General features: G+C 37.9%; 2 protein-coding genes across 7 annotated transcripts in view; both read left to right on the forward strand.

The window, feature by feature from the left end:
* The window catches only part of DNA2 (DNA replication helicase/nuclease 2), a 49,718-nt gene extending 27,710 nt beyond the window's left edge, over positions 1–22,008 (forward strand). The window contains exons 9-21 of the mRNA XM_027130083.1: positions 1,055–1,249; positions 2,785–3,015; positions 6,022–6,138; positions 6,222–6,331; positions 6,989–7,098; positions 7,738–7,962; positions 14,301–14,494; positions 14,587–14,676; positions 14,759–14,963; positions 16,457–16,546; positions 17,149–17,331; positions 19,985–20,131; positions 20,859–22,008. Coding sequence (XP_026985884.1) covers positions 1,055–1,249; positions 2,785–3,015; positions 6,022–6,138; positions 6,222–6,331; positions 6,989–7,098; positions 7,738–7,962; positions 14,301–14,494; positions 14,587–14,676; positions 14,759–14,963; positions 16,457–16,546; positions 17,149–17,331; positions 19,985–20,131; positions 20,859–20,927 — 1,966 coding nt within the window. The 3' untranslated portion in view covers positions 20,928–22,008. The remainder of the gene's footprint in view (positions 1–1,054; positions 1,250–2,784; positions 3,016–6,021; positions 6,139–6,221; positions 6,332–6,988; positions 7,099–7,737; positions 7,963–14,300; positions 14,495–14,586; positions 14,677–14,758; positions 14,964–16,456; positions 16,547–17,148; positions 17,332–19,984; positions 20,132–20,858) is intronic.
* The window catches only part of RUFY2 (RUN and FYVE domain containing 2), an 82,890-nt gene continuing 79,086 nt past the window's right edge, over positions 20,933–24,736 (forward strand). For all 6 annotated transcript variants that reach the window (XR_003437912.1, XM_027130102.1, XM_027130096.1 and 3 more), the window contains exon 1: positions 20,933–21,050. Coding sequence is in view for 5 of the 6 variants with exons in the window: in XM_027130102.1 (XP_026985903.1) it covers positions 20,960–21,050 (91 nt within the window). In the remaining variant the exon portion in view is untranslated. The remainder of the gene's footprint in view (positions 21,051–24,736) is intronic.

The following is a 24,736-nucleotide window of genomic DNA, read 5'->3' on the forward strand; positions in this document are numbered from 1 at the left end:
GTAGCTCAAAATAGGGAAATTTGTTCTTCCAGACACTTTGATATGATTCAGTAGACTTGTCTTACTTATATATGTCTGTTTTTCTACATATGGGAAGTTTATTAGCTGTCTTGTGAGCAATCATATGTATTGACACCTTCATAGCCAGTGAGAGTTTTGGAGGAAACAAGAAGGTAGTTAGATGTAATTCAGACTAGGAAACAAGATCAAATCAGAACCAAAGTTCTAAATCAGCCTGAAAATTCACATAAAGGAGTTTTAAAAGTACAGTTGACCCTTGAACAACACTGGGGTTGGGGGTGGCAACCCTCCCTGCAGTTGAAAATCTTAGTATAACTTATAGATGGCCCTTCATATTACGAGATTCTTCCACATTCCTGTATTTAGCCAACCTCAGATCATTTAGTACTGTAGTATTTACTATTGAAAAAAGTCCACGTATAAGTGGACCCATAGAGTTCAGTCCCATGTTATTCAAGGGTCAACTGTATTGTATCAAAAGATCTCTTAATGGCAGAGACTGTGAACCATGGGAAATCTGGGCCTATAGTACAAGCACATATTTTTGAACTCTTAAGTTTTACTCTCCATGTTTTGTATGCTATCCTATAATGTATTTGTTTCTATATAAAAATTCAAAATTAATATTGAGCAAAATTGATACTCCACATGGTTCTCCATGTTTTTATGTTGACTTTCTTAATGGCACAGAGCTGGATGTACAAATACTGTGATTTTGAGAAATGCAATCCTACAAAAAGCCGAAACTTGCTATATATAGGAATGAAGACTGGGCTATAATGAAACTTCAGCACTTGTTAGGGGAACAGTCATTCAAGGCAAAATAATGCAGTATTGAGTTTCTAGGGCATTTTGTTTTGTAAAAAGCCATTTGGCTTATGAAATGTTGAAATGACTTTAAAAGAAAATTAGGGGCTGTGGTTATAAGTTATGATGATCATCATATATGTGTATTTATTTTAGAAATGCCTCATTTCATAACCAGCCAGTGAAATGTTTCATACGCATCTCTGACTTGGAACTTTATCTTTAGAGCGGTTGAACAACAGATGGATGACAGTTCAGTCCCGACCAGCATGCAGCCCAAAATAAAAGAAGAAACCCAGCATCTAAAACTTACACACTTAGAGTATTTCAGCCTTTGGTGTCTTATGTTAACCCTGGAGTCACAGTCAAAGCATAATAAAAAAAATTACCAAACCATATGGTTAACGCCTGCTTCAGATATGTAAGTGGTCCATTTAATACAGTAAAACTTCAGTAATTTGGATTAGCCAGTGGTATGAAATTTGTAATTCATGACAAATACAGGCTATGTAGCATGTTAAAGCCATGCAGTTTCGTATATTCATGCCAACTCCAGATGGCTGTCAGTGAATTGTTTCTAAGTAGAGCACCATTGTTATTTTCAGTAGATTAAATATACCTTGAGACTTCTCTGGCGGTCCAGTGGTTAAGACTCCTCGCTTCCACTCCTTAGGGTGTGGGGCGGGCGGACGACTAAGATCCCGCATGCCATGTGGCACGGCCAGAATAGATAAATGTACAAATACGTAAATAAATAAACCTCAAGAAATCTTACTTAAAAAATTACTGGTGAAATTAAATCCTTTTTCATCAGTGAGAAGATTATAAACTTGAGTATATCATAAGGTGAATTTTAGCATATTGGTACAGTGGAAATTAATGAAGTTTTACTTAATATTTTAAATACTAGCATTTTGAAAGTCTTTATTTTTGTAAGTTTTGATAGAGATTCACATTTTCTAAAGTGGGTCAATATTGTATTTTGTGAGATCCGTTCTTTTACAAGTTACTTGTAACGTTATAACTTTCTATGTCTTTGCATAGTATATTTCTTTATGTCATATTTAGTTGCTTTTGATCCATTTCTTTCTTTCCAGAATGAATATTGATAATAATGTGACTTTAGACCTTAGATTTTTATTTCCTTAATACTAGACTTTAACACAAGGCACCATTACAGTGGACAAAGTTTAAGTCATTTTCAACAGACTACATAAGTACAGTAAATACGTCCAGTGTACGCGCCAGCAAGCTTCTCTAGTATAATAGTAATGCCTGAGAGTTTGTAAATGCTTAATGCTTACTTCTAAGAGGCAGTGGACTTATCACTTTGCTTGCCATTGTTTTAGTAACAATAATTATAAATTCTCTTATAAACAGTAAAGAAATAACGTTACTACTTTCTTCACTTCAGGTTCAGAGTCAGGTTACTACGATTTGTCTTCTGTAGTGTTATATGTGTATCAGCACAGGAGGTGGGGTGTCAGTCAAGAATCAAAGTGCTGATATGCAAGTTGTTCAGAAATCTCAGGGACTTCCCTGGTGGTCCAGTGGTTAAGAATTCGCCTTCCAATGCAGGGGATTTGGGTTCAATCCCTGGTCTGGGAACTAAGATCCCACATGCCTCAGGAAAACTAAGCCCGAGCACTCTAGAGCCCACGTGCCACAACTAAGACCTGATGCAGCCAAATAAATAAATAAATATTTAACAAAAACAAATCCCAGACTGTGGGTGCAACAAGGGAGGTGCTCCCTAGCACCTTTCTAGAGATCTGGTGATGAGAGATTTTCTTTTTTTTTTTGGCCTTGTCGCATGCATGCAGGATCTTAGTTCCCCGACCAGGGATCAAACCTGTGCCCCCTGCAGTGGAAGCATGAGTCTTAACCACTGGACTGCCAGGGAAGTCCTGAGAGATTATTTTAAAACTAATTTCTCTTTTTCTTTCTCTCTCATAGGGAGGAGAGTGGCAGCTGCATTGGGAACCTGATTAGAACAGAACATGTAAAGACAGTTTGTGATGGACAATATTTACACAATTTCCAACATAAAAATGGTGTCATGCCTGTCACAAATCTAATGGCAGGTGACAGAATTATTTTAAGTGGAGAAGAGAGAACATTGTTTGCTTTGTCTAGGGGGTACGTGAAGGAGATTAACATGACAACTGTAACCTGTTTATTAGACAGGTAATGAAATGTTCCCTTTTTGGGTGGGGGGGATAAAGCTTTATTGATATGTAAACATATACCATATGGTTCATCCATTTAAAGTGTATAATTCAGTGATGTTTAGTATATTCACAGAGCTGTGCAGTCAGCACTAAAATCAATTTTAGACCATATTCATCACCCGCAAAAGACTCCCTGTATCCTGTAGTCACTCCCCCTGCCCTAGGCAACCACAAGTTCCCTTTCTATCTTTATAGATTTGCCTCTTCTGAACATTTCACATAAATGGGATCATACAATATGTGGTCTTTTGTGACTGGCTTTTTTCACTTAGCGTACTGTTTTTGAGGATCATCTTCATGTAGTGGCATGTACCAGTACTCCATGCCTTTAAAAAAAATTTAGATAAAATTCACATAACATAAAATTAACCATTAACCACTTTAAATGTAGAGTTCAGTGGCATTTAGCAATTATCCAACTGCTAAACTTTTGTTTAATACATTACATTCCATAGTGCTAATGTGGATGTAATCTTATCAGATTCTCACAACCATGTGTACAGCAGGCAGGACAGATGCCCTGTGTTGACTGTAAAGCTTATTTCTCCTTCTTAGCACTCTGGGCACTCACCGTTTCATTCTCTCCTTTTTTTAAAATATTTTATTTTTATAATTTTATTATTGTTATTATTTTTTGTCTGCGTTGGGTCTTTGTTGCTGCGTGTGGGCTTTCTCTAGTTGCGGCGTGTGGGCTTCTCATTGCGGTAGCTTCTCTTGTGGCGAAGCACGGGCTCTAGGTGCGTGGGCTTCAGTAGTTGTGGCACGCGGGCTCTAGAGCGCAGGCTCAGTAATTGTGGAGCACGGGCTTAGTTGCTTCGTGGCATGTGGGATCTTCCCAGATCAGGGATTGAACCCGTGTCCCCTGCGTTGGCAGGTGGATTCTTAACCACTGTACCACCAGGGAAGCCCTCATTTTTTTAAAGATGATGCTTTTTTCCATTTAGAGTTGTAAATACTTTATATTTATAAAGTATAAGTTAAAACAAAGTGAGTTAATTTAATAATATTAATTAAATAGAAAAGTCGGTATGAAAATTTGTGGTAGAAACTAATATCCATATTTGTTAATATCCATATTCCCGGGCTTCCCTGGTGGTGCAGTGGTTGAGAGTCCGCCTGCCGATGCAGGGGACACAGGTTCGTGCCTCGGTCTGGTAAGATCCCACATGCCGCGGAATGGCTGGGCCCGTGAGCCATGGCCGCCGAGCCTGTGCGTCCGGAGCCTGTGCTCCGCAACGGGAGAGGCCACAACAGTGAGAGGCCCGCGTACCGCAAAAAAAAAAAAAAAAAAATCCATATTCCCTTCTTCCTGGACCCCCAGCCTTTCTTGCATTTAAGTGCCGGCATGCGTCACATTTCTTAGTGGATGGAGATCAGTAATTGGGATGCAGTGGAAATGTCCAGGCTTGCTCTCTGCTAATCAGTAATCCTAGTTAAGCCATAACCAGTCCTAGCCTAGCTTTCATGATATCGGAGTATCAGCTGTGATATTTCTGTTGTTTCTTAGGAATCCCTGCAGTCAGTCCTTTGAGGTATTTATTTGGCACCTAACATGTATTACGTGCTTTGTAAACCCTTGAGGAACTCATAGTCTTGTGGGTAACAAATAAATAAATATGTTTTTGGTCTAATATGACAAGTGTTTGGATTGATGGGAACACAGAGGAGAGGCATTTAACCCAGTTTTAGGAGGCTCAGGGAAGGCTTTGTGGAAAAGGTCATTCCAGATCTTCACCCTGTGGGTGAATAAATTAGCCTGATGAAGCAGTGTGAGAGGAGTATATCAAACAGAGGGAACAGGGTGTGGAAAGACCTGATGGTATGAAGTGGAGTGTTCAGGAAAGTACAGGTAATAATTAGTTTCTGGAATGTAAAAGATAAAGAAGGGAATGATTGGAGAGGTCAGGTCATAGAAGGTCTTATATACCATATTAAGAAGTTCTGACTTTACTTTTTCAGATGTACTGAAGAGTTTTAAACAGAAGAATGATAATAATCAGATTTGCATTTTTCTTTGGATGCACTGTGGAGAATAGAGTTAATTAATGGAGGCAAAACTGAAAGCCGAAAAGTCAGGCATCTGTTGTAGTGGCCCAGGCTTGAGGTGATTGAGGGCAGGGTAGTTTTGACAGAGAAGGTGGAATGACTTTGAGAAGTATTTAGAAAGTAAAACTGTCTGACATGGGATCCTGATCGAGTGTGCAGGGTTGGAAGAGAGTGAGGAAGAGGGAAGGATCAAGACAGCTGTGTGGATGCAAGAGCCATTAATTGAGGTCAGGACCACAGAAGAAGGATCGGGTTCAGCTGGAATAAAGAGTTGTTCAGTTTTGAAAAATTGAACTTTCATAGCCTGGGTTTTAACTAAGTGGAAATAAATATCTTGCTGTTTGCTGGATATCCAAACCTGAAGCTTGGGTGAGAAACAGGGTGGGAGAGGAATGTGAGGTCAGGCCTGAAGATGTAGAGTTGGGATTTAGACCCACATAGGGGCATGGGACCAGAGGAAAAATGACAAGAAAGAAGAGTACACAGGACCAGGGAGGGGACCTAGGGAACATCATGGTTTAGGGGCTGATAGAGGAGTGGGAGAAGCTGTCGGGAAAGAGACCTGTACTCCAGGCTGGAGGAGGGAGGAGCCGTATGCTTAGGATCCTTCTGGGGTGGTGAGCCCAGGCTGAATTGCCCAGGTCGAACTTGCCCAGGTCCAAGTGAGTTGTTAGCAAATGTTGTAGGTTCCCGATTATTAACTGCTTTGACTTTGGTGCCTTCCCCTTCTCCCTTTTCCCACCAATCCAGGGCCTCATCCTGTCTCTGGTTGGCAAGTATGTATTAGGGGCTGGTAGCCATTTTAATAGCAATTCTGGCTCATTTACTCTTTCAGCAGACAGCAGCATATTTCTTATACAGACCCACTGACTATGTTAAATGAAAAACATTCATGTACATCTGTTTTCTGTTTTAGGAACTTGTCAGGACTCCCAGAATCAACTTTGTTCAGATTGGACCAGGAAGAAAAACATTGTAATATAGATACCCCATTAGGAAATCTTTCTAAACTGATGGAAAATACTTCTGTCAGGTTTGTAACAATAAATGAATCTGAATTTTGCTCCACTTTCCTAAGGAACGTGGAGTAAAAAAAAGCTTTTTTTTTCTTTTCAGTCAAAAACTTCGAGATTTAATCATTGACTTTCGTGAACCGCAGTTTATATCCTACCTCAGTTCTGTTCTTCCACATGATGCAAAGGACACAGTTGCCTGCATTCTAAAAGGTATGTTATAATCAGCGTGTCTGCATCCATTAATTTTTCTTGGTTCTATTTATAATTTAATCTATATTATAGTCTAGCATTTTAATACTTAAAAAAAAATAAATTTATTTATTTATTTTTGGCTGAGTTGGGTCTATTGTTGCTGTGCACGGGCTTTCTCTAGCTGCGGCTAGCTGGGGGCTACTCTTTGTTGCGGTGCGTGGGCTTCTCATTGCTGTGTCTTCTCTTGTTGCGGAGCATGGGCTCTAGGCGCCCGGGCTTCAGTAGTTGTGGCACACGGGCTCAGTAGTTGTGGCTCGTGAGCTCTAGAGCACAGGCTCAGTAGCTGTGGCGCATGGGCTTAGTTGCTCCGCGTCATGTGGGATCTTCCCGGACCAGGGCTTGAACCTGTGTCCCCTGCATTGGCAGGCGGATTCTTAACCACTGGGCCACCAGGGAAGTCCTTTAATAATTTATAAACTTGTAATTACAACTTTTAGACAGCATCTCTTTGGAATTAGTTTACCTGTGACCTTTACTGTCACCATGATATTTCCTTACTTTGAAAAGATGTATTGAAGAACAGACTAGAATAGAGTCAGCTTTTCTTGTAAAATAGTTAAGGTGCTCAGTGAAATTCAACACTCTTTTTCCTGTTATTTTTAAATTTAAATGTAGGTTTGAATAAGCCTCAAAGGCAAGCCATGAAAAAGGTACTTCTTTCAAAAGACTACACCCTCATCGTGGGTATGCCTGGAACAGGAAAAACAACTACAATATGTACTCTTGTAAGGTTATTATTCTTTTGCTTAGAAACTGAATATTTAAATCAGCTTCTCCTTGGTTCAGAGAATGTGATATTGGATATAAAAAGGGCTGAATTTTAAGTCAAAATGCCTTTATTTCAAACTAAAAGCGACATGAGAAATAGAAAACCTAAATTACCAATAGTTGTGATCACCTTGTAGATATCTTGCATGTAAGATTGTCTAAAATCTCTTTGTGTTGTTGTTATATGTATGTTTTCCTTCCCTTTAAAAAATGATAAGTTGTACAGAGGCGGTTGAAATAGAGTTTTCTTGAATTTTTTTTTCATGTCAGTAAATTACTGAGCAGTCTTAGAATAATCATAATGACGGCAGCAAATATTTATTGACTGATACTGTGTGCCAGGCACTAGTCAAAGTGTATTTGTATTCAGTTTTATTATGACATAATATATTATTAACATATCATTAATAACATGATAATAATGCTGTGTTTTTTTCATAAAACATTTTGGCTATATAGTTTTTTAAAAAGTTACTTGGCTCAGCTCTTAGATATGCTTTCTATTAAGCTTTCTAATTCTATTCAAAAAATATAAATGTTAAAAATTACCAGGAGTTAAAAGTAATGCTGTTTTCCTTCCTTTTATTCATTATTAGGTAAGAATTCTCTATGCCTGTGGTTTTAGTGTTTTGTTGACCAGCTATACACACTCGGCTGTTGACAATATTCTTTTGAAGTTAGCAAAGTTTAAAATTGGATTTTTGCGCTTGGGTCAGACTCAGAAGGTACATCCAGATATCCAGAAATTTACAGAGGAGGATATTTGCAGATCAAAATCCATTAGATCCTTAGCTCTTCTAGAAGAACTCTACAATAGTCAAGTAAGTACAATTATTGTATAATAATACTGACAGTAATTTTTGTAGCCAGAATGAGGGGAGAAATGGTACGTTGGGAAATTTAATTGCATTGACCAAATTTGCACGTGATTAATTTATATAAACCACAGGACCAGTTTATGAGTTTATAGTTTGTTCTTTGCTTCTGAACTGAAATACGGTTTCTGGTTTATTATTCAGGGCTCCCATCTTCTAGTTTAAAATATCCTAGTAAAAGAAAACTCTGTTTCTGTCTACTCACACTTCTGACACTGACTACGTGGAGTTAGTGCAGACTCCACAGGTTAAGGACTCAGTCCCACAAGACTGCCCCCTACTTCAGTTCTCAATTGCGAGTTCAAGCCTCCTGTGCCCAGCTTGAGGGTTCCTGTGTCCTCCTCCTTGGATTCTATAATTTGCTAGAATGGCTCACAGAACTCAAGAAAGTCAGCTCATTAGCATAAACTCAGGTATGATTAAAAGGGACTTATGAATAACGAAAGATGTTCCCCTCACCCCAGCAATCAGGGAATTCCATGGGTTTTAGGAGCTCTGAGTCAAGAACCAGAAGGAAGACCAAATGTGTATTTCTTATTATATTATAGTGTCACACCTAGAAAACTAATAATCAGGATTTTTTAGTGAGTTTGAATTAGAAGTAATGGTATATGAATAGTCTTGTGATAGGTATTTTTAGGCTTTGATATAGAACCTAATTTTTATTTAATGTCTGTATGTATTTTTACTGGGAAGTCTTAACTGATATTTTTGTCTTAAAAATTATCTAAAATAGATTTTAATAGACTCTTCTTAACAACTCTTTTGTCTAATATCTATCCCAATTATTGAAAAATTTTGAAGTGGCTAAGATGTATATCTGATTTACTTTTTTAAATTAAAAGTTTTTATTTTGAGATAATTATAGATTCACATACAGTAGACAGAAATAATACAGGGAGATTATGTATACCCTTTGCCCAGTAGTAACATTTTGCAAAACTAAAGTAAAATATCACAAGGATATTGACAGTGATACAGTCTACATACAGAATAGTTCCATTACCACAAGGATCACTCTCGTTGTACTTTTTTTTTTTTTTTTTTTTTTTTTTTTTTTTTTTTTTGCGGTACGCGGGCCTCTCACCGTTGTGGCCTCTCCCGTTGCGGAGCACAGGCTCCGGACGCGCAGGCCCAGCAGCCATGGCTCACGGGCCCAGCCGCTCCGCGGCATGTGGGATCTTCCCGGACCGGGGCACGAACCCGTGTCCCCTGCATTGGCAGGCGGACTCTCAACCACTGCACCACCAGGGAAGCCCTCGTTGTACTTTTATAACTATGCCCACTTCTTTCCTGCCTACTCATTCCTTGACCCCTGATAACCACTTTTCTGTTTTCCATTTCTACAGTTTTGTTGTTTCAAGAATGTTATATAAGTGGAAATATATGTTATCAAACAAAAGTTCGTGTGCCGGACACACAGTGAGGTCAAACAAACTGAAACGTCAGAGTTTGGAGCAGAGAAATGTTTATTGCGGGGCCAAGCAAGGAGACCAGGCAGCTCGTGCTCAAAAACCTCAAACTCTTTTCAGGGAGAAGTTTTTATAGGCAAAATTTGGGGTGAGGGCTGCAGGGTGTGTATCTTTCTTCTGGTTGGTTGGTGGTGAGGTAACAGGGTGGTGCTCCAGGAATCTTGTGCTCAGCCTGAAGTTACTATCCTCCACCTGGGTGCCGGCCTTATTTCCTGCAGAAGACCTCAAGGGAGCGGGGGAGGGATAAATTGGGAGATGGGATTGACATATACATACTACTATATATAAAATTGGTGACTAATAAGGACCTACTGTATAGCCCAGGGAACCCAATACTCTGTAATGGCCTATATGGGAAAAGAATCTAAAAAACAGTGGATATATGTATAACTGATTCACTTTGCTGTACAGCAGAAACGAACACAACATTGTAAATCAATTATACTGCACTAAAAATTAAAAAAAAAAAAAAAGGAACTCAAAGATATTTGTAACCTATATTCCTTGAGGAAGAACCAGGATCCTTCTTTAATCCCTGCACTATAGTTTCTTGATTGTTCCTCCTTTGTTTCTGCATCCCCTATTTCCCTGATTAGTAGCTGTTTGAATATGCCCTTTGGAACTCTGGGAAGATCGAGGAGACTGAAGCCTTTATCCTTCAAATAAGAAATGGGGGACCCGGAAAGGCTTTTGTTCCTAGGAGGGCCCCACAAGGTCCTGCTTGGTTTCACATACAGTATGTAATCTTTTGGGATTGGTGTTTTTCACTTAGCCTAATGCTCTGTAGATTCAGATTGTTACATGTATCAATCAGTACTTTGCTCCTTTTTATTGGTGAGTATTGTTCCACAGTATGGATGCGCCACAATTTGTTTAACCATTCACCCATTGGAAAACATCTGGATTGTTTGCAGTTTTGGGCTATTACGAATAAAGCTGCTATAGACATTCATGTATAGGGTTTTGTGTGAATGTAAGTCTTCATATCTCTGGGATCAATGCTCAGGGGTCCAGTGTCTGAGTCATTTGGTAGTTGCATGTTTAGTTTTAAAAAAATCTACCAAACTGTTTTCTAAAGAAGCTATAACATTTTACATTCCCACCAGCAGAGTGTGAGTGATCCTCGTCAGCATTTGGTGGTGTTAACTATTTTTCATCTTGGCCATTCTGATAGGTGGATAGTGATATACAAAGTGAGAATGTCTCAACTTCCCTTCATTCCTGAAGGGTAGTTTTGCTAGTTATAGGATTCTGGGTAAATATGTAATTCTTTTATACTGGGAAAATATTCTGCCATTTTCTTCTGGCTTCTGTGGTTTCTGATGAGAAATAGGCTGACCTTTGAATTGGAATGTTTTTCCTTGTAGCAAGGTGGTGTTTACCTGGGCTCCTTTTCAGAATTTTTTCTTTTCTTTAGTTTTTAGAATTTTAATTATGATATGTCTTGTAGTGGATTTTTTTCTATCATGTTTGGAGTTTTCCCAGCTTATTGAATCTATAGATTTAATGTCTCTTGCCAAACTTAGGACATTTTTAGCCATGATTTCTTCTAGTGCTTTTTCAGCCCCTCCCTCTTTCTTTTCTGCTAGGACTGTGAAGACATGAATGGTGGATCCTTTATGTCCTGCAGGTCCATGAGGCTCTGTGTAGTTTTTGTTTTTTCAGTCTATTTCTGTCTGTTATTCAGACTATATAATTTCTACTTTTCTATGTCTTTGTTCACTGATTCTTTTCTCTGTCCCTTGCTGTTGAGTCTATTCCATGATTTTAAAATTCTAATTATTCTAGTTTCAGTTCTAAAATTTCCGTTTGGTTCTTCTTTTTACCTTCTGTTTCTTTGCCAAGACTTTTATTTTCTTGAGATTTTATATCTTTTTCTTTTCATTCAAGTGTGTTCATAATTGTTCATTGAAACATTCTTATCATGGCTGCTTTAAAATCTTTGTCATGTAATTCTAACATCACTGTCATCTATTGATTGTCTTATATTCATTCAGTTTGAGATATTTCTGGTTCTATATATAATGAGTGATTTTTGATGAAATCTGAACATTTTTGTATTGTATTATTTAAAACTGCTGTTTTAGCTCTAACACTACCCTGGTAGGGCAAGAGTGTATGCCACCTCATTATTGCCAGCTGGGAGCTGAAGTCCAGGATCTCTACTTGGCCTCTTTTAATGCAGAAGGTGACAGGCTTCTCATTACTGTTGGATAGGGGTGGAAGGAAGTCTAGGCTCCTCACGCAGTCTCCACTACATTGCCAGGTGAGGGTTACTACCAGCCAAGAGGGATGAAAATCCTGACTTGACCTCTCTGACACCACCCTGGCAAGGTATTGGGGTGCCTTATTCCAGCCTCAGGCAGGTGGAAGTCTAGGATCCCCCCTTGACCTTTGCTGGCATTGGTAGGGGGGCAAGGCCATAATTTTTTGTTTTTGTTTTTTTAGAGTTTCTAAAATCTTTATTAGATTGAACATGTGTTTTTTTTTTTCTTTTCCTTTATGGTTTATTACAGGATGTTGTATATAGATCCCTGTGCATACAGTAGGACCTTGTTATTTCTCTGTTTTATATATAGTAGTGCGTATCTGTTAATCCTACGCTCCTAATTTATCCCTCCAGCCACCCTTTCCCCTTTGGTAACCGTAAGTTTGTTTTCTATGTCTGTGAGTCTGTTTCTGTTTTGTAAATAATTTCATTTGTATCATTTTTTTAGATTCTACGTGTAAATGATATCATATGATATTTGTCTTTCTCTCTTTCTGGCTTATTTCACTTAGTATGAAATCTAGATCCATCCATGTTGCTGCAGATGGCATTATTTCATTTTTTATGGCTGAGTAATATTCCATTGTATACATATACCACATCTTTATCCATTCATCTGTCGATGGATATTTAGGTTGTTTCCATGTCTTGGTTATTGTAAATAGCGCTGCGATGAACATAGGGGTACATGTATGTTTTCAAATTAGAGTTTTCTCCAGATATATGCTCAGGAGTGGGATTGCTGGATCATATGGTGACTCTATTTTTAGTTTTTAAAGGAACCTCCATACTATTCTCCACAGTGGCTGCACCAATTTACATTCCTACCAACGGTGTGTGTGTGGGGTTCCTTTTCTCCACACCCTCGCTAGCATTTATTATTTATTATTTGTAGACTTTTTAATGATGTCTATTCTGATCTGTGTGAGGTGGTACTTCGTTGTAGTTTTGATTTGTGTTTCTCTAATAGCGATGTTGAGCATCTTTTCATGTGCCTGTTGGCCATCTGTATGTCTTCTTTAGAGAAATGTCTATTTAGGTCTTCTGCCCACTTTTTTTTTTTTTTAATAAAGGAGTTTTGTTTTTTTTTTTTTTTTTTTTTTTTTTTTTTTTTTTTGCGTTATGTGGGCCTCTCACTGTCGTGGCCTCTCCCGTTGCGGAGCACAGGCTCCGGAAATGCCGGCTCAGCGGCCATGGCTTATGGGCCTAGCCGCTCTGCGGCATGTGGGATCCTCCCGGACCAGGGCACGAACCCGTGTCCCCTGCATCGGCAGGTGGACTCTCAACCACTGCGCCACCAGGGAAGCCCTGTAGTTCTTTTTTTAAAAAAATTAAATTAATTAGTTTATTTATTTATATTTAGCTGTGTCAGGTCTTAGTTGTGACATGCAGGATCTTCGTTGCAGTGTGCGGGATCTTTCGTTGTGGCGCACAGGCTCTTCGTTGTGGTGTGCGGGCTTCTCTCTAGTTGCCGCGCTCGGTCTTCTTTCTAGTTGTGGCACGCAGGCTCTCAAGTTGAGGCACGTGGGCTCAGTAGTTGTAGCGTGCGGGCTTAGTTGCCCCTCAGCATGTGGGATCTTAGTTCCCTGACCCGGGATCAATGTGGTGTCCCCTGCATTGTAAGGCGGATTCTTTACCACTGGACCACCAGGGAAGTCCCTTCTGCCCAGTTTTTGATTGGGTTGTTTGTTTTTTTGTTATTGAGTTGTATAAGCTGTTTGTATATTTTGGAAATTAAGCCCTTGTTGTTCGCATCATTTGCAGATATTTTCTCCCCGTCTGTAGGTTGTCTTTTTGTTTTATTTATGGTTTTCTGTGCTGTGAAAAAGCTTATAAATTTGATTAGGTCCCATTTATTTTTGTTTTTTTATTTCTATTGAGGCCATAGTTTTTTATGTGGTGTTTGGCTAGAGTTGAGTGATTATTGTATAAGTTTTCTGTCTGCTAGGCTATCCCTTTCCTGTTCTTTTGGCTTTTGTTGGAACTTCTTTTGGTCTGCATACATTGGCATTCCTGTGTTCCTAGTCTTATCACCTCCAAATCTGGGATATGTGAGGCAAAAGGAAAACCCAGGGAACTGTGGTGTTCCTCGTGTCCCAAGGTTCCTAGCTGGTCTACCTTTTCTCCGCCTTTCAGTCTTTATGTTTATAGTTTTATATTTATATAATGTCCAGGGTTTTTCATTGTACTTTGTGGGAGGAGTAGGGAAAAGTATTCCATCTTCCCAGAAGTAAAGTCCTGGTTGACGTTAAACAAATAAATTCATTAACTTACTGCCTCTTGAATGTTTCTGATTTCCATTTTGAAATATCGAAATTTGAGCATTGTTATAGTGTCTGGAAAATTAACTTGATTTTAAAAAATTTATAGTAAAAAATTAAAATTTTTTGTATGCTATATGTGTTTCTGCGATCATATTGGGGGATTCCTGTTTTGGGGGACAAAGAGTTCTTTTTTGATCTTTTAATTTCAAAACTGGGAAAAACAAGGTATATTTCTTGGACATATTAAGTAACTGATCTATTTTCCTTATTTGTTTTTAGCTTATAGTTGCAACAACATGTATGGGAGTAAACCATCCCATATTTTCTCGTAAAACTTTTGATTTTTGTATAGTGGATGAAGCCTCTCAAATTAGCCAACCAGTTTGCCTAGGGCCACTTTTTTTTTCACGGAGATTTGTGTTGGTGGGGGATCATCAGCAGCTTCCTCCCCTGGTACTAAACTGCGAAGCAAGGTAAGCAGACGTTGAGGTTTCAATTTTAAACTAGATTCTTTTTAAGGGACAGTTTCAGTACACTGATAAGCCTGAACTGGATTTGTTGACAGAGCTCTTGGCATGAGTGAAAGCTTATTCAAGAGGCTGGAACAGAATAAGAATGCTGTCGTACAGTTAACCGTGCAGTACAGAATGAACAGGTATTTGTAACAGTGTCAGCTACGAGTGATTTTTGTATTTGTGTTCATCACTAAAACTAAAATTATTTTGTAATTCCCTTAGTAAAATTATGTCCTTAAGTAATAAACTGACATACGAAGGAAAGCTGGAGTGTGGATCAGACAAAGTGGCCAATGCAGTGATAAACCTACCTAACTTTAAAGATGTAAAGCTGGAACTGGAGTTTTATGCTGATTATTCTGAAAATCCTTGGCTGGTTGAAGTTTTCGAGCCAAAAAGTCCTGTTTGTTTCCTTAACACAGACAAGGTAAAAAACAAACATTTTCTTTAGTTTTTCTCCTTTTGCTCTGTTATTTGAATTCCTCAGTTTTCAGTAGCGATTGCTTCCTTAGAGCTTATCAGTTAAAACTAGTGTACTTCTTGTACTTTAACACAAAAGAATCTTTTCTTTCTATAGACTCACTGTCTTTGGGAGGTTTATTCTGGTGATTGATAGATGTCAAAATTGACTTTTGAAGTCAGAAAGGTAGAAAGTGAACTCAACTGTATAATTACATTTCCGATAAAAGGAATTGGCATTGATATTGTCAAAGGTCTGGGTTTACAAATGGACAGCAGATACGATAAATTGATGTCCTTTTGATGACCTTTTTTAAAAAAACAGACTTTATTTTCTAGAGCAGTTTTAGGTCCACAGCAAAACTGAGCTAAAAGTACAGAGATTTCCCATATATCTCCTCCCCCCACCGTATGCATCTAAAGATCTCTTTGCAAATCTGTCATCAAACAAAAAATCTGCACAAGGACTTTAAATGACTTGAGTCTTATTTCTGAGAACTAAGAACAAAGTTTTGACCCTGTGTTCCTAGTTTGTTTTATATAGTGCTTCTCATTATTGATTTGGAAGTCTATGTAAGTTCAAATAAAAATATAATGACCAATTATATGTATGCATGTTATTCTAAAATAGGTGTATCTCTTGTTATTAAGATGGGTGGAGCCAGCTGGTTGTTAAAAATAGGGCCTTACCATGTGTGTACCATGGTGGGATTTTCATTCTCTTGGACATTGCCTTAGTGTTTCAGGATGAAGAATTAACACCTAGGGGCAGGCAGGCTCTGGGATATTTAGTCACATAAACTGATCTCACAAATGACTGCTTTTATAAACCACTTATAATTTACCATTTTTTAACCTCACCAGTGATATTTCAGAGTCTTTTTTGCTACTCACATTTCCTCTTTCTTGGCATCAGGATTCCAAATAAGTTGTATTAAAATTAATCAAGGTTACTAAGGAATGATGTAGGAGCAAAACAATCCTTTGAAAGTTCTACTAGGTATGGTAGAAACTGGGGAACCTTATCGCTCCATTATCTGTATGAAAATCAACAAGAAAATGGAAAGGGCACAGATATTAGAGCCAGATCTAAGTTTGAATCCTAGTGCCATGATTTATTGTGAGGCTTGGGCAGGCTACTCATCTCTTCTGACCTTTGATTCCTATAAAATGGGGGATAACACAGTAAAGTTTGTGAAGGCCAGTGTATGGTCGGCTTTCATAGAGATTTTAGTCTGAACTCTATGTAGCATGTTTAAGATGGGTTGCCTCTGGGTGGCTTTCTGAAAGTGACTAATATCATTCATTTTTGTTAATTCTTTTACCTTCAACTTTAAGATGAAGATATTTTTCATCTGTTTCCACATGTGGTAGTACCGTCTCTATGGCCACCTGTGTACTGACAGTACTCTTAACTTCAGAGATTGTTTTGCAAGCAGGATGCGTATTTTTTCTATTTAGGTTCCAGCACCAGAACAAGTTGAAAAGGGAGGTGTCAGTAATATAACAGAAGCCAAACTCGTTGTTTTCCTGACCTCAATTTTTATTAAGGTAACATAGAATTTAATTTTGAGGGCTAATTAATATTAAGGTGCAGTGTAATAGAATATTAGAATGCCAGGAACTTTAGATCTAAAGTTAACTTTTGTTTATTAAGATAAAGAGGAATGAAGCCTGATTGTTTTTATTTTGAGAACATTTATCTAAGACATGTAATTTTTTATACAGTAATGGCATTTTGAGTTTCCATTTAGGATAACTTTGTAACATCAGATAATTCTGATTGTTTCAATTTAGTGCTGAAGTCAGTATGATTGGCAATTGGAAACCTCTGGTGTAAGGGATAGCAGAAAGTAAAATGTATTTCTTTGTACTTTTTTTGGTATGGCAACACTGTTTTGGTGGCATACAAACCATTATACTGCCATGAACTTCTAAATAACAAGGGAACAATGTTTGAGGAAATTATTTCATTTCAGGAAATGTGGATATAGCCTTAGAGTGAACTCAATAATTGTATTTACTCCTTGTGATAGGAACATGTATTATAAACATCAATTGGGCACATTATGTAAACATTTAATAAATTTAGTAAAGCTTAAATAACAAAAGTCAGGATTTTTTCACTTTAAATTGTGTTCTTTTCTGTTTAGGCTGGTTGTAATCCCTCTGATATTGGTATCATTGCACCATACCGGCAACAGTTAAAAGTCATCAATGATTTATTGGCACATTCTTCTCTTGGGATGGTCGAAGTTAATACAGTAGACAAATACCAAGGAAGAGACAAAAGTATCATTCTAGTATCTTTTGTTAGAAGTAATGAAGATGGAACTGTGAGTTAATTGTATTTTCTGCTTTGTTGTCTGATTTGTATTTTATATTTGTTTGGGACATTATTTACCTCTCTTTTTTTATTTTCCTCTCTCTTTTGTAATTGTGGTAAAAAACACATAACATAAAAATTACCTTCTTAACTATTTTTTAATGTACAATTCACAAGTATTAAGTATATTTACAGTGTATGCAACACATCTCCAGAACGTTTTCATTTTGCAAAACAAATTCTATACCCATGAGCAATTCCCTAATTCCCACTCTCTCCTTTCCCTGGCAATCACTTTCTGTCTCTGTGAATTTGACAGAATTTTATGAATTCTGTGAATTTTCCATATAAGTGGAATCATACGGTATTTGTCCTTTTGTAAGTGGCTTATTTCACTTATCATAATGTCCTCAGGGTTCATCCGTGTTGTAGCATGTGTCAGAATTTCCTTCCTTTTTTTTTTTTTAATTTTTTATTTTTTTTATTTTTAAGTAATTTATTCCAATAGAAATATTTCAGAAAACTGTACTTAAATTCATTTTAAGTTAGATTATGCAAACACACTGAAGATCTCACACTCACATTTGCATATTAAACAGAAACAAAAAGTGAGAGAGGAACCAAGCTGCACGTCACTCCAGGAGGTCATAGTGCAAATGAGTACTTCATCTTTGTACCTCAAGTTAACCGGGATGAAGGAGAATAAAAATGGCTTGTGTTTTCCTGTATATTATCATCATTGGATAGAATTTCCTTCCTTTTAAAGGCTGAATATTATTCCACTGCATGTATATACCACATTTTGTTTATCCATTTATCCATCAGTGGACATTTGGGTTGCTTCTACCTCTTGGTTATCGTGTTTGGAGCATTTTTAAACATATAGGCTTCCCTAGATATACTTTCAAATTTATAGATAATTCCAGGCTTTGTTTTGTTTTTTTGCATTTTTATCTCTCCTTGACTCATTTTTCTTGACTATGCGATAGCTTCATATGGTTTTTTTTTTTTTTTATGGTGTGCGGGCCTCTCACTGTTGTGGCCTCTCCCGTTGCGGAGCACAGGCTCCGGACGCCCAGGCTCAGCGGCCATGGCGCACGGGCCAAGCCGCTCCGCGGCATGTGGGATCCTCCCGGACCGGGGCACGAACCCTTGTCCCCTGCATCGGCAGGTGGACTCTCAACCACTGCGCCACCAGGGAAGCCCTCATATGGTTTTTAAGATACATGTAGTAGAGGGACTTGCCTCGTTATCCAGTGGTTAAGACTCCACACTTCCAATGCAGGGGCTGCGGGTTTGATCCCTGGTCAGCGAACTAAGATCCCACATGCCACGCTGTGCAGCCAAAAATAAATAAATGAAATAAAATACACATAGTATAAAGTCTCCCTTCTTCCCGGTTCCTCTACTTAGTTCTTACCCTCACAGATAATCACATGTTTGGTTTTTTGTTTTTGTTTTGTTTTTGTTTTTTTGGTAACCTTCTACGTTTCTTTAAACATATGCTTAAAGATATGAATCAGTATTCATATTCCCCTCCTTTTTTGCACAAAAGGTAATATATACACTATTCTGGACTTTGCTTTTTCCTCTTAACAGCTTGGAGATCTTTCCACGTCATTACACAGAGATTTCATTCTGTTCTTACAGAGGCATAGTTTTCTACTGTATATATGGGTCACGGTATATTTAACCACTCCTCTGAGTCTTCTACTATGACGAGTTTCTATTACTGTTAAAAAACAATGCTACACTGGGGCTTCCCTGGTGGCATGGTGGTTAAGAATCCGCCTGCCAATGCAGGGGACCACGGGTTCGAGCCCTGGTCTGGGAAGATCCCACATGCCATGGAGCAACTAAGCCCATGTGCCACAACTACTGAGCCTGTGCTCTAGAGCCCGTGAGCCACAACTACTGAAGCCCGTGTGCCACAACTACTGAAGCCTGCGCGCCTAGAGCCTGTGCTCCACAACAAGAGAAGCCACCACAATGGGAAGCCCTCACACCGCAACAAAGAGTAGCCCTGCTCGCCACAACTAGAGAAAGCCTGTGCACAGGAAAGGAAGACTCAACGCAGCCAATAAATAAATAAAATCTATTAAAAAAAATTTTTTTTAAAAAGAAACAGAGAGCTTGTTTCATAGATATTTAAAAAAAACAATGCTACACTGAGTGGAGATAACTTCAATTCTTTTTTTTTTTTAAATATTTATTTATTTGGCGGTGCTGGGTCTTAGTTGCGGCACTTGGGATCTTCATTGCTGGGTGCAGGATCTTTAGTTGCGGCATGTGGGCTCCTAGTTGTGGTATGCGGGATCTAGTTCCCCGACCAGGGATCGAACCCGGGCCCCCTGCATTGGGAGCACGGAGTCTTAACCACTGGTCCACCAGGGAAGTCCTAACTTCAATTCTGTATTATATATATTTAATATTTAAAAATTTTTAGTATATTTTTATTATATGTATTTAATAATTTAAAATTATGGCTAAGATATCATACCCACAATAAAATACTTGAAGTTGGCACTGTGGGCAAGTTTTTCCAACTGTCTGGATTTTAAATGTGTTGATGAATCTTTTTTGCAGTATATGTTTTTGAAAACTGCTCAAAAAACTCAAATAAATAAGAAAACTCAAAGAATGAAAATTACAATTTCTTTCAGCTTGGTGAACTATTGAAAGATTGGCGGCGTCTTAATGTTGCTATAACCAGAGCCAAACATAAGCTGATTCTCCTGGGATGTGTGCCCTCACTAAACCGCTATCCTCCTTTGGGGAAGCTACTTTATCATCTAAACTCAGAAAAATTAATATCCTTTTTGTTTTATATATGGTCACATTTTTTTTTAATTTAAAAAAAAATTTTTTTTTATGGTCACATTTGATTGTGCTATTGTGAGTACTTCATTTATGTATTTGTATAAACTAAAACTCGGTGTCTCGTGTTTTCCATGGGCATATTTCAAAAGATCTGATTCTGCAAAGGAAAGAGAGAAAACAATTCACAGGAAGTAATTTTTTTTGTTTGTTTTTTTTTGTTTTTTTTTTCACAGGAAGTAATTTTAAGCAAAAAGTGAAATAATGAACGTGGTGGTGAAGGATAGTTTGTGAAATGAGAAGCTGGAAAAAAAGGGACTTGATTTTTTGCCTTAGGAACAGGGTGCATGTTTCCTAGAATACATCTAGGAAAACTGGTTATCCCTTCTGGTTCCTCTCCCCTCAATTTATAACCTTTTTTAAAAAAAATCTAGGACAAAGTATTATATTTAAAAATGGAGATTATTACTTGTCATATTGTATTAATAGATTATTTTAAAAATAGGTCATCTCTTTAAAAAATTATATGTAGGTCTCAGGCTAATAAGATATGTAAACCATATTGCTTAAGTATATTATTATCCATAGAATGCCATAAAAATTTTTACAATTTTTTTAGCATCCCTGTAAACCAAATTACAGAATGTTAGATAATAATGTCATATATGTTTTTATGTAATTCCACATTGTGTTAAATATATCTTCCTTAATTTATTTTACATCATGGATCTTCCATCAGGAGAACATGAAAGTCTTTGTCATATATTGGGTGATTTTCAAAGAAGATAAAGCACTGTTTTCCTTGCTTTTTCCAAACCATCATGATCTTCTCTAACTGTTGCCTATTTATAATTCGGATATGCTGTAAAATCAGTGCCTGGTTACACTGTGAAGATAACTTTTATCCCAAGGGTAAGAAATGATGTAAATATACTCTTTCAGAGTTCCAGTTTTTTTGTTTTATTTATTTTTTGGTATAACCTTGTTAAACATAAAGTTCTATTACCATACAAAATTTAACATAGTATTTTTTTAGTACAGGTGAACCAAAACTGAGAAGTCTAAATTTATAGGTATTATAAATGTGGTTTTGTATGATCTAGAGTTTGATAAATTTCTACCACCTTTTAAAGCTGGGATGAATTTTTCAATCTGAGGCTTAAACCTTTAAGTCTAAATTTTCAAGATTAATTTGATCTTTTAGATTTTTAATCATATTTTGTTTATTTGAAAGATTAGGTAAGAAAATTGATTGCTTTTGTCATTTAAGGACAATCTTGTGATGATGAGAACATAAGTAAGACGTTTTTCTGTATTTTGAGGTCCCTGATTCAAAGGCCATTCTGCTGGTTTTTTTCCTGACTTTTGCTTTCTCCTATCAGAGATGTTTTCACTTTAAACCTAGTCTTTTAAATTATCACTGATAAATGTATTATTTCCAGTTAATTTCTGATTCTCCTTACTCTCCCACTTGTTATTTTTACTTTTCAGTATTCTAGTGAAATAAAATAATTCCTACTGTTCTTTTGAGAAGAAATTTTGTTTGCTGAATTGATGACAAATTAAAAAGGTGTATTCCTATTTTCACTTATTCATGTTCATATGCCCCTTAGTTTTAGGGCATTTCTGAATTTTCTCTTTTGGTATAAAAATGTTTTGTAAAATAGTTACCTCAAAGTGCTTGATTACTTATATTGTGACCAATTTTAACCTTAGTGTATCCATCTTTGGCAGGGAGATCTCTCACTTCTCTCAAATGTTTTCTTTTTAATGAATGTTAAGTATGTTAAAAATTGCTGCCTCTACCTCACATGTTTTAAAAAAATTATTACTTGAAGATTTTATTAAATAAATTGTTCTCTTACTGTTAGATCTTACAGTGTCAATTATTAATACTAAATAATAATTAAGTTCAGGGTTGTCCACAATTTTTTCCAGTGTTGAGAACTGAAATATTGATAATGCTCTAAAGCTGAAACCAAGGAGTGTTGACATTATAAAGAGATTTATGAAGGACACACAGGATGGAGTTGATCATGGAGATACTATGGATTAGACAGGAAAAACTAGGAAGTTTACAGAGATAAGGCTTAAATATTGGTTAGATATTCCTGGGAGTGAGATGAATAATGTAAATTCTTTTGGTTCAATCAGTGGTTGCTTTACAGATTTGTATGGCCTGCAAAGCCCTGTGGAAGGAGAGCCCTGGGAGGGGTTCCATGTTTCTTGTCATTTGGGATTCTGTCCTTTTTTTTTTTTTTTTTTTTTGCGGTACGCGGGCTTCTCACTGTTGTGGCCTCTCCCGTTGCAGAGCACAGGCTCCGGACGCGCAGGCCCAGCGACCATGGCTCACGGGCCCAGCCACTCCAAAGCATGTGGGATCTTCCCGGACCGGGGCACGAACCCATGTCCCCTGCATCGGCAGGCGGACTCTCAACCACTGCGCCACCAGGGAAGCCCTGGGACTCTGTCTTGATTACAAGAGTCTAGCCACTTAGTTGAAAGAGTTAAGGATTCGTCTTTTATATATAAGATGCTGTGAGTTGGAGACTTGGGGTGAGCTGTAAGTTAAACCCAGACTGGGCCATCAAATTGCTAATAGTGCAGTTTAAGTATGACATCCACGCCAAGGACTAAGACAGCAGTGGCTACCAGTCTCTAATGTTATTGGGCAGTCACTTTGTGCAGGTCCAGATCAAAAGCATCATTAGCCTAGACAAGGTCTTCCTTATAGTGTAAAGCCAGGATGTGATGACAGTGTAGCCATTCCAGTGGCCCCATTCCTGAAAATCAGTTCAGAGTTCTGCCTCCTTACCTCTCTTGCTGCCTCCTCTTATTCCTTTCTTTTCTTCCTCGTCTCTCACTCTCTAGAGACGGGTCTTTCCCAGAGCTCTATGTTTGGTCTGGTCCTGTTCTCTCTCCTTGGACAGTCACTGCCTCCAACCATGACCTATGTAGCTGTTTACCAAATCTGTATACCCCGCCATGCTTCTGAATTCTAGTTATATCTGTGTTTCAGCTCCTGCCTTCAGAGTCTTCTGTGAGCACTTCTGAGTCAGCACATACAAAATGTAAATTTCCGTCTTCATCTAATGCCTTCCTCTGTAATCTCTATTTCTGTCAAGGACACCATCTACCTCACATTTTCTGAGTTCAAAAGTCTTGGCATAATTTTCTTTCTTTAAATTTTTTTTTTCTAATTATAGAGTAGTACATGATTTTAGTGAGAATTTCAAACACTACAAATTTTAGAAAATTCAATTTCTTTGTAATCTTATCATTTAGTTATAACTACTGGTAGTTTGGTGTATGATAATCTGGACTGGTGCTTAAGAGTAAAAATTGCCAGAACCCACAACAAGAAACACATTTTGCATCATGACTCAGCATGAACATATGTATGTGCGTGCACCTTAAACAGTACTTTAACAAAATATTTACCCTTTTTATATGTGATATACCCTAATATTTTCCACTATTCCATTAAAAGCAAAGCTGGTTGCAGGGCTTCCCTGGTGGCGCAGTGGTTAAGAATTTGCCTGCCAGTGCAGGGGACACGGGTTTGAGCCCAGGTCCGGGAAGATCCCACATGCCACGGAGCAACTAAGCCCGTGCACCACAACTACTGAGCCTGCGCTCTAGAGCCCGCAAGCCACAACTACTGAGCCCATGCGCCACAACTACTGAGTCTGTGCTCTATAGAGCCCGTGTGCCACAACTACTGAATCCTGCGCACCTAGAGCCCGTGCTCCGCAGCAAGAGAAGCCACCGCAATGAAGAAGCTCGCGCGCCACAACAAAGAGTAGCCCCCGCTCGCCACAACTAGAGAAAGCCCGTGCGCAGCAACGAAAATCCAAAGCAGCCAAAAATAATTAATTTAAAAAAACAAAGCTGGTTGCAACCTACTAACATTCTTTCATATCCCACTAATAGGTTGGAACGTGTGGTATGTAATGGAGGTCATTCTCCATTATTTCTTTGCATATTTGTTCTAATGTACTTTTTTTTTCTGGCCGCACTGCATAGCTTGTGGGATCCTAATTCCCTGACCAGGGATCTAGCCTGGGCCCATGGCAGTGAAAGTGCAGAGTCCTAAGCACTGAACTGCCAGAGAATTCCCTAATATACTATTTTTGCTCTTCCCTATACATGTCTTTTTTCTTGTTTGTTGTATCCTCTATCTATATTTGTCTGTTTCTCCAATACCATTTATGCAACTACACCCAGGCTGAAAGACTAGTATGCTACCTTCTCCAGAAAGCCTTTTCTGATTTTTTTCCTTCCAGAAAGAATTACTTCCATCTTTATATGTAGCTTTATACCACTTACTGCTTTTTTAGCAGCGGTAATAATATGTAATATGCTTTATAATTTTCATAGATATTCTCTCAATTGAATTAAACCCTACAGAGTACCTAGCATAGATATTTCATGTTAGCATATGGCTCTGGGCAAGTCATTGCTAGAACCCAGATGTTCTGATTAGTAATTCAGCAATTTTCCCAGGTACTATGTGTTTCCCATTCAGTATTGCGTACATTTTCCAGGTGCTATACAAATGTTTAGAAGCATTACAATTGTTGGGAATTCCCTGGCAG

The sequence above is a fragment of the Aethalodelphis obliquidens genome, unplaced genomic scaffold (assembly GCF_003676395.1).
Source record: "Aethalodelphis obliquidens isolate GAN/ISIS:26980383/991018 unplaced genomic scaffold, ASM367639v1 scaffold37, whole genome shotgun sequence".
In the NCBI taxonomy this organism is placed as follows: domain Eukaryota; kingdom Metazoa; phylum Chordata; class Mammalia; order Artiodactyla; family Delphinidae; genus Aethalodelphis; species Aethalodelphis obliquidens.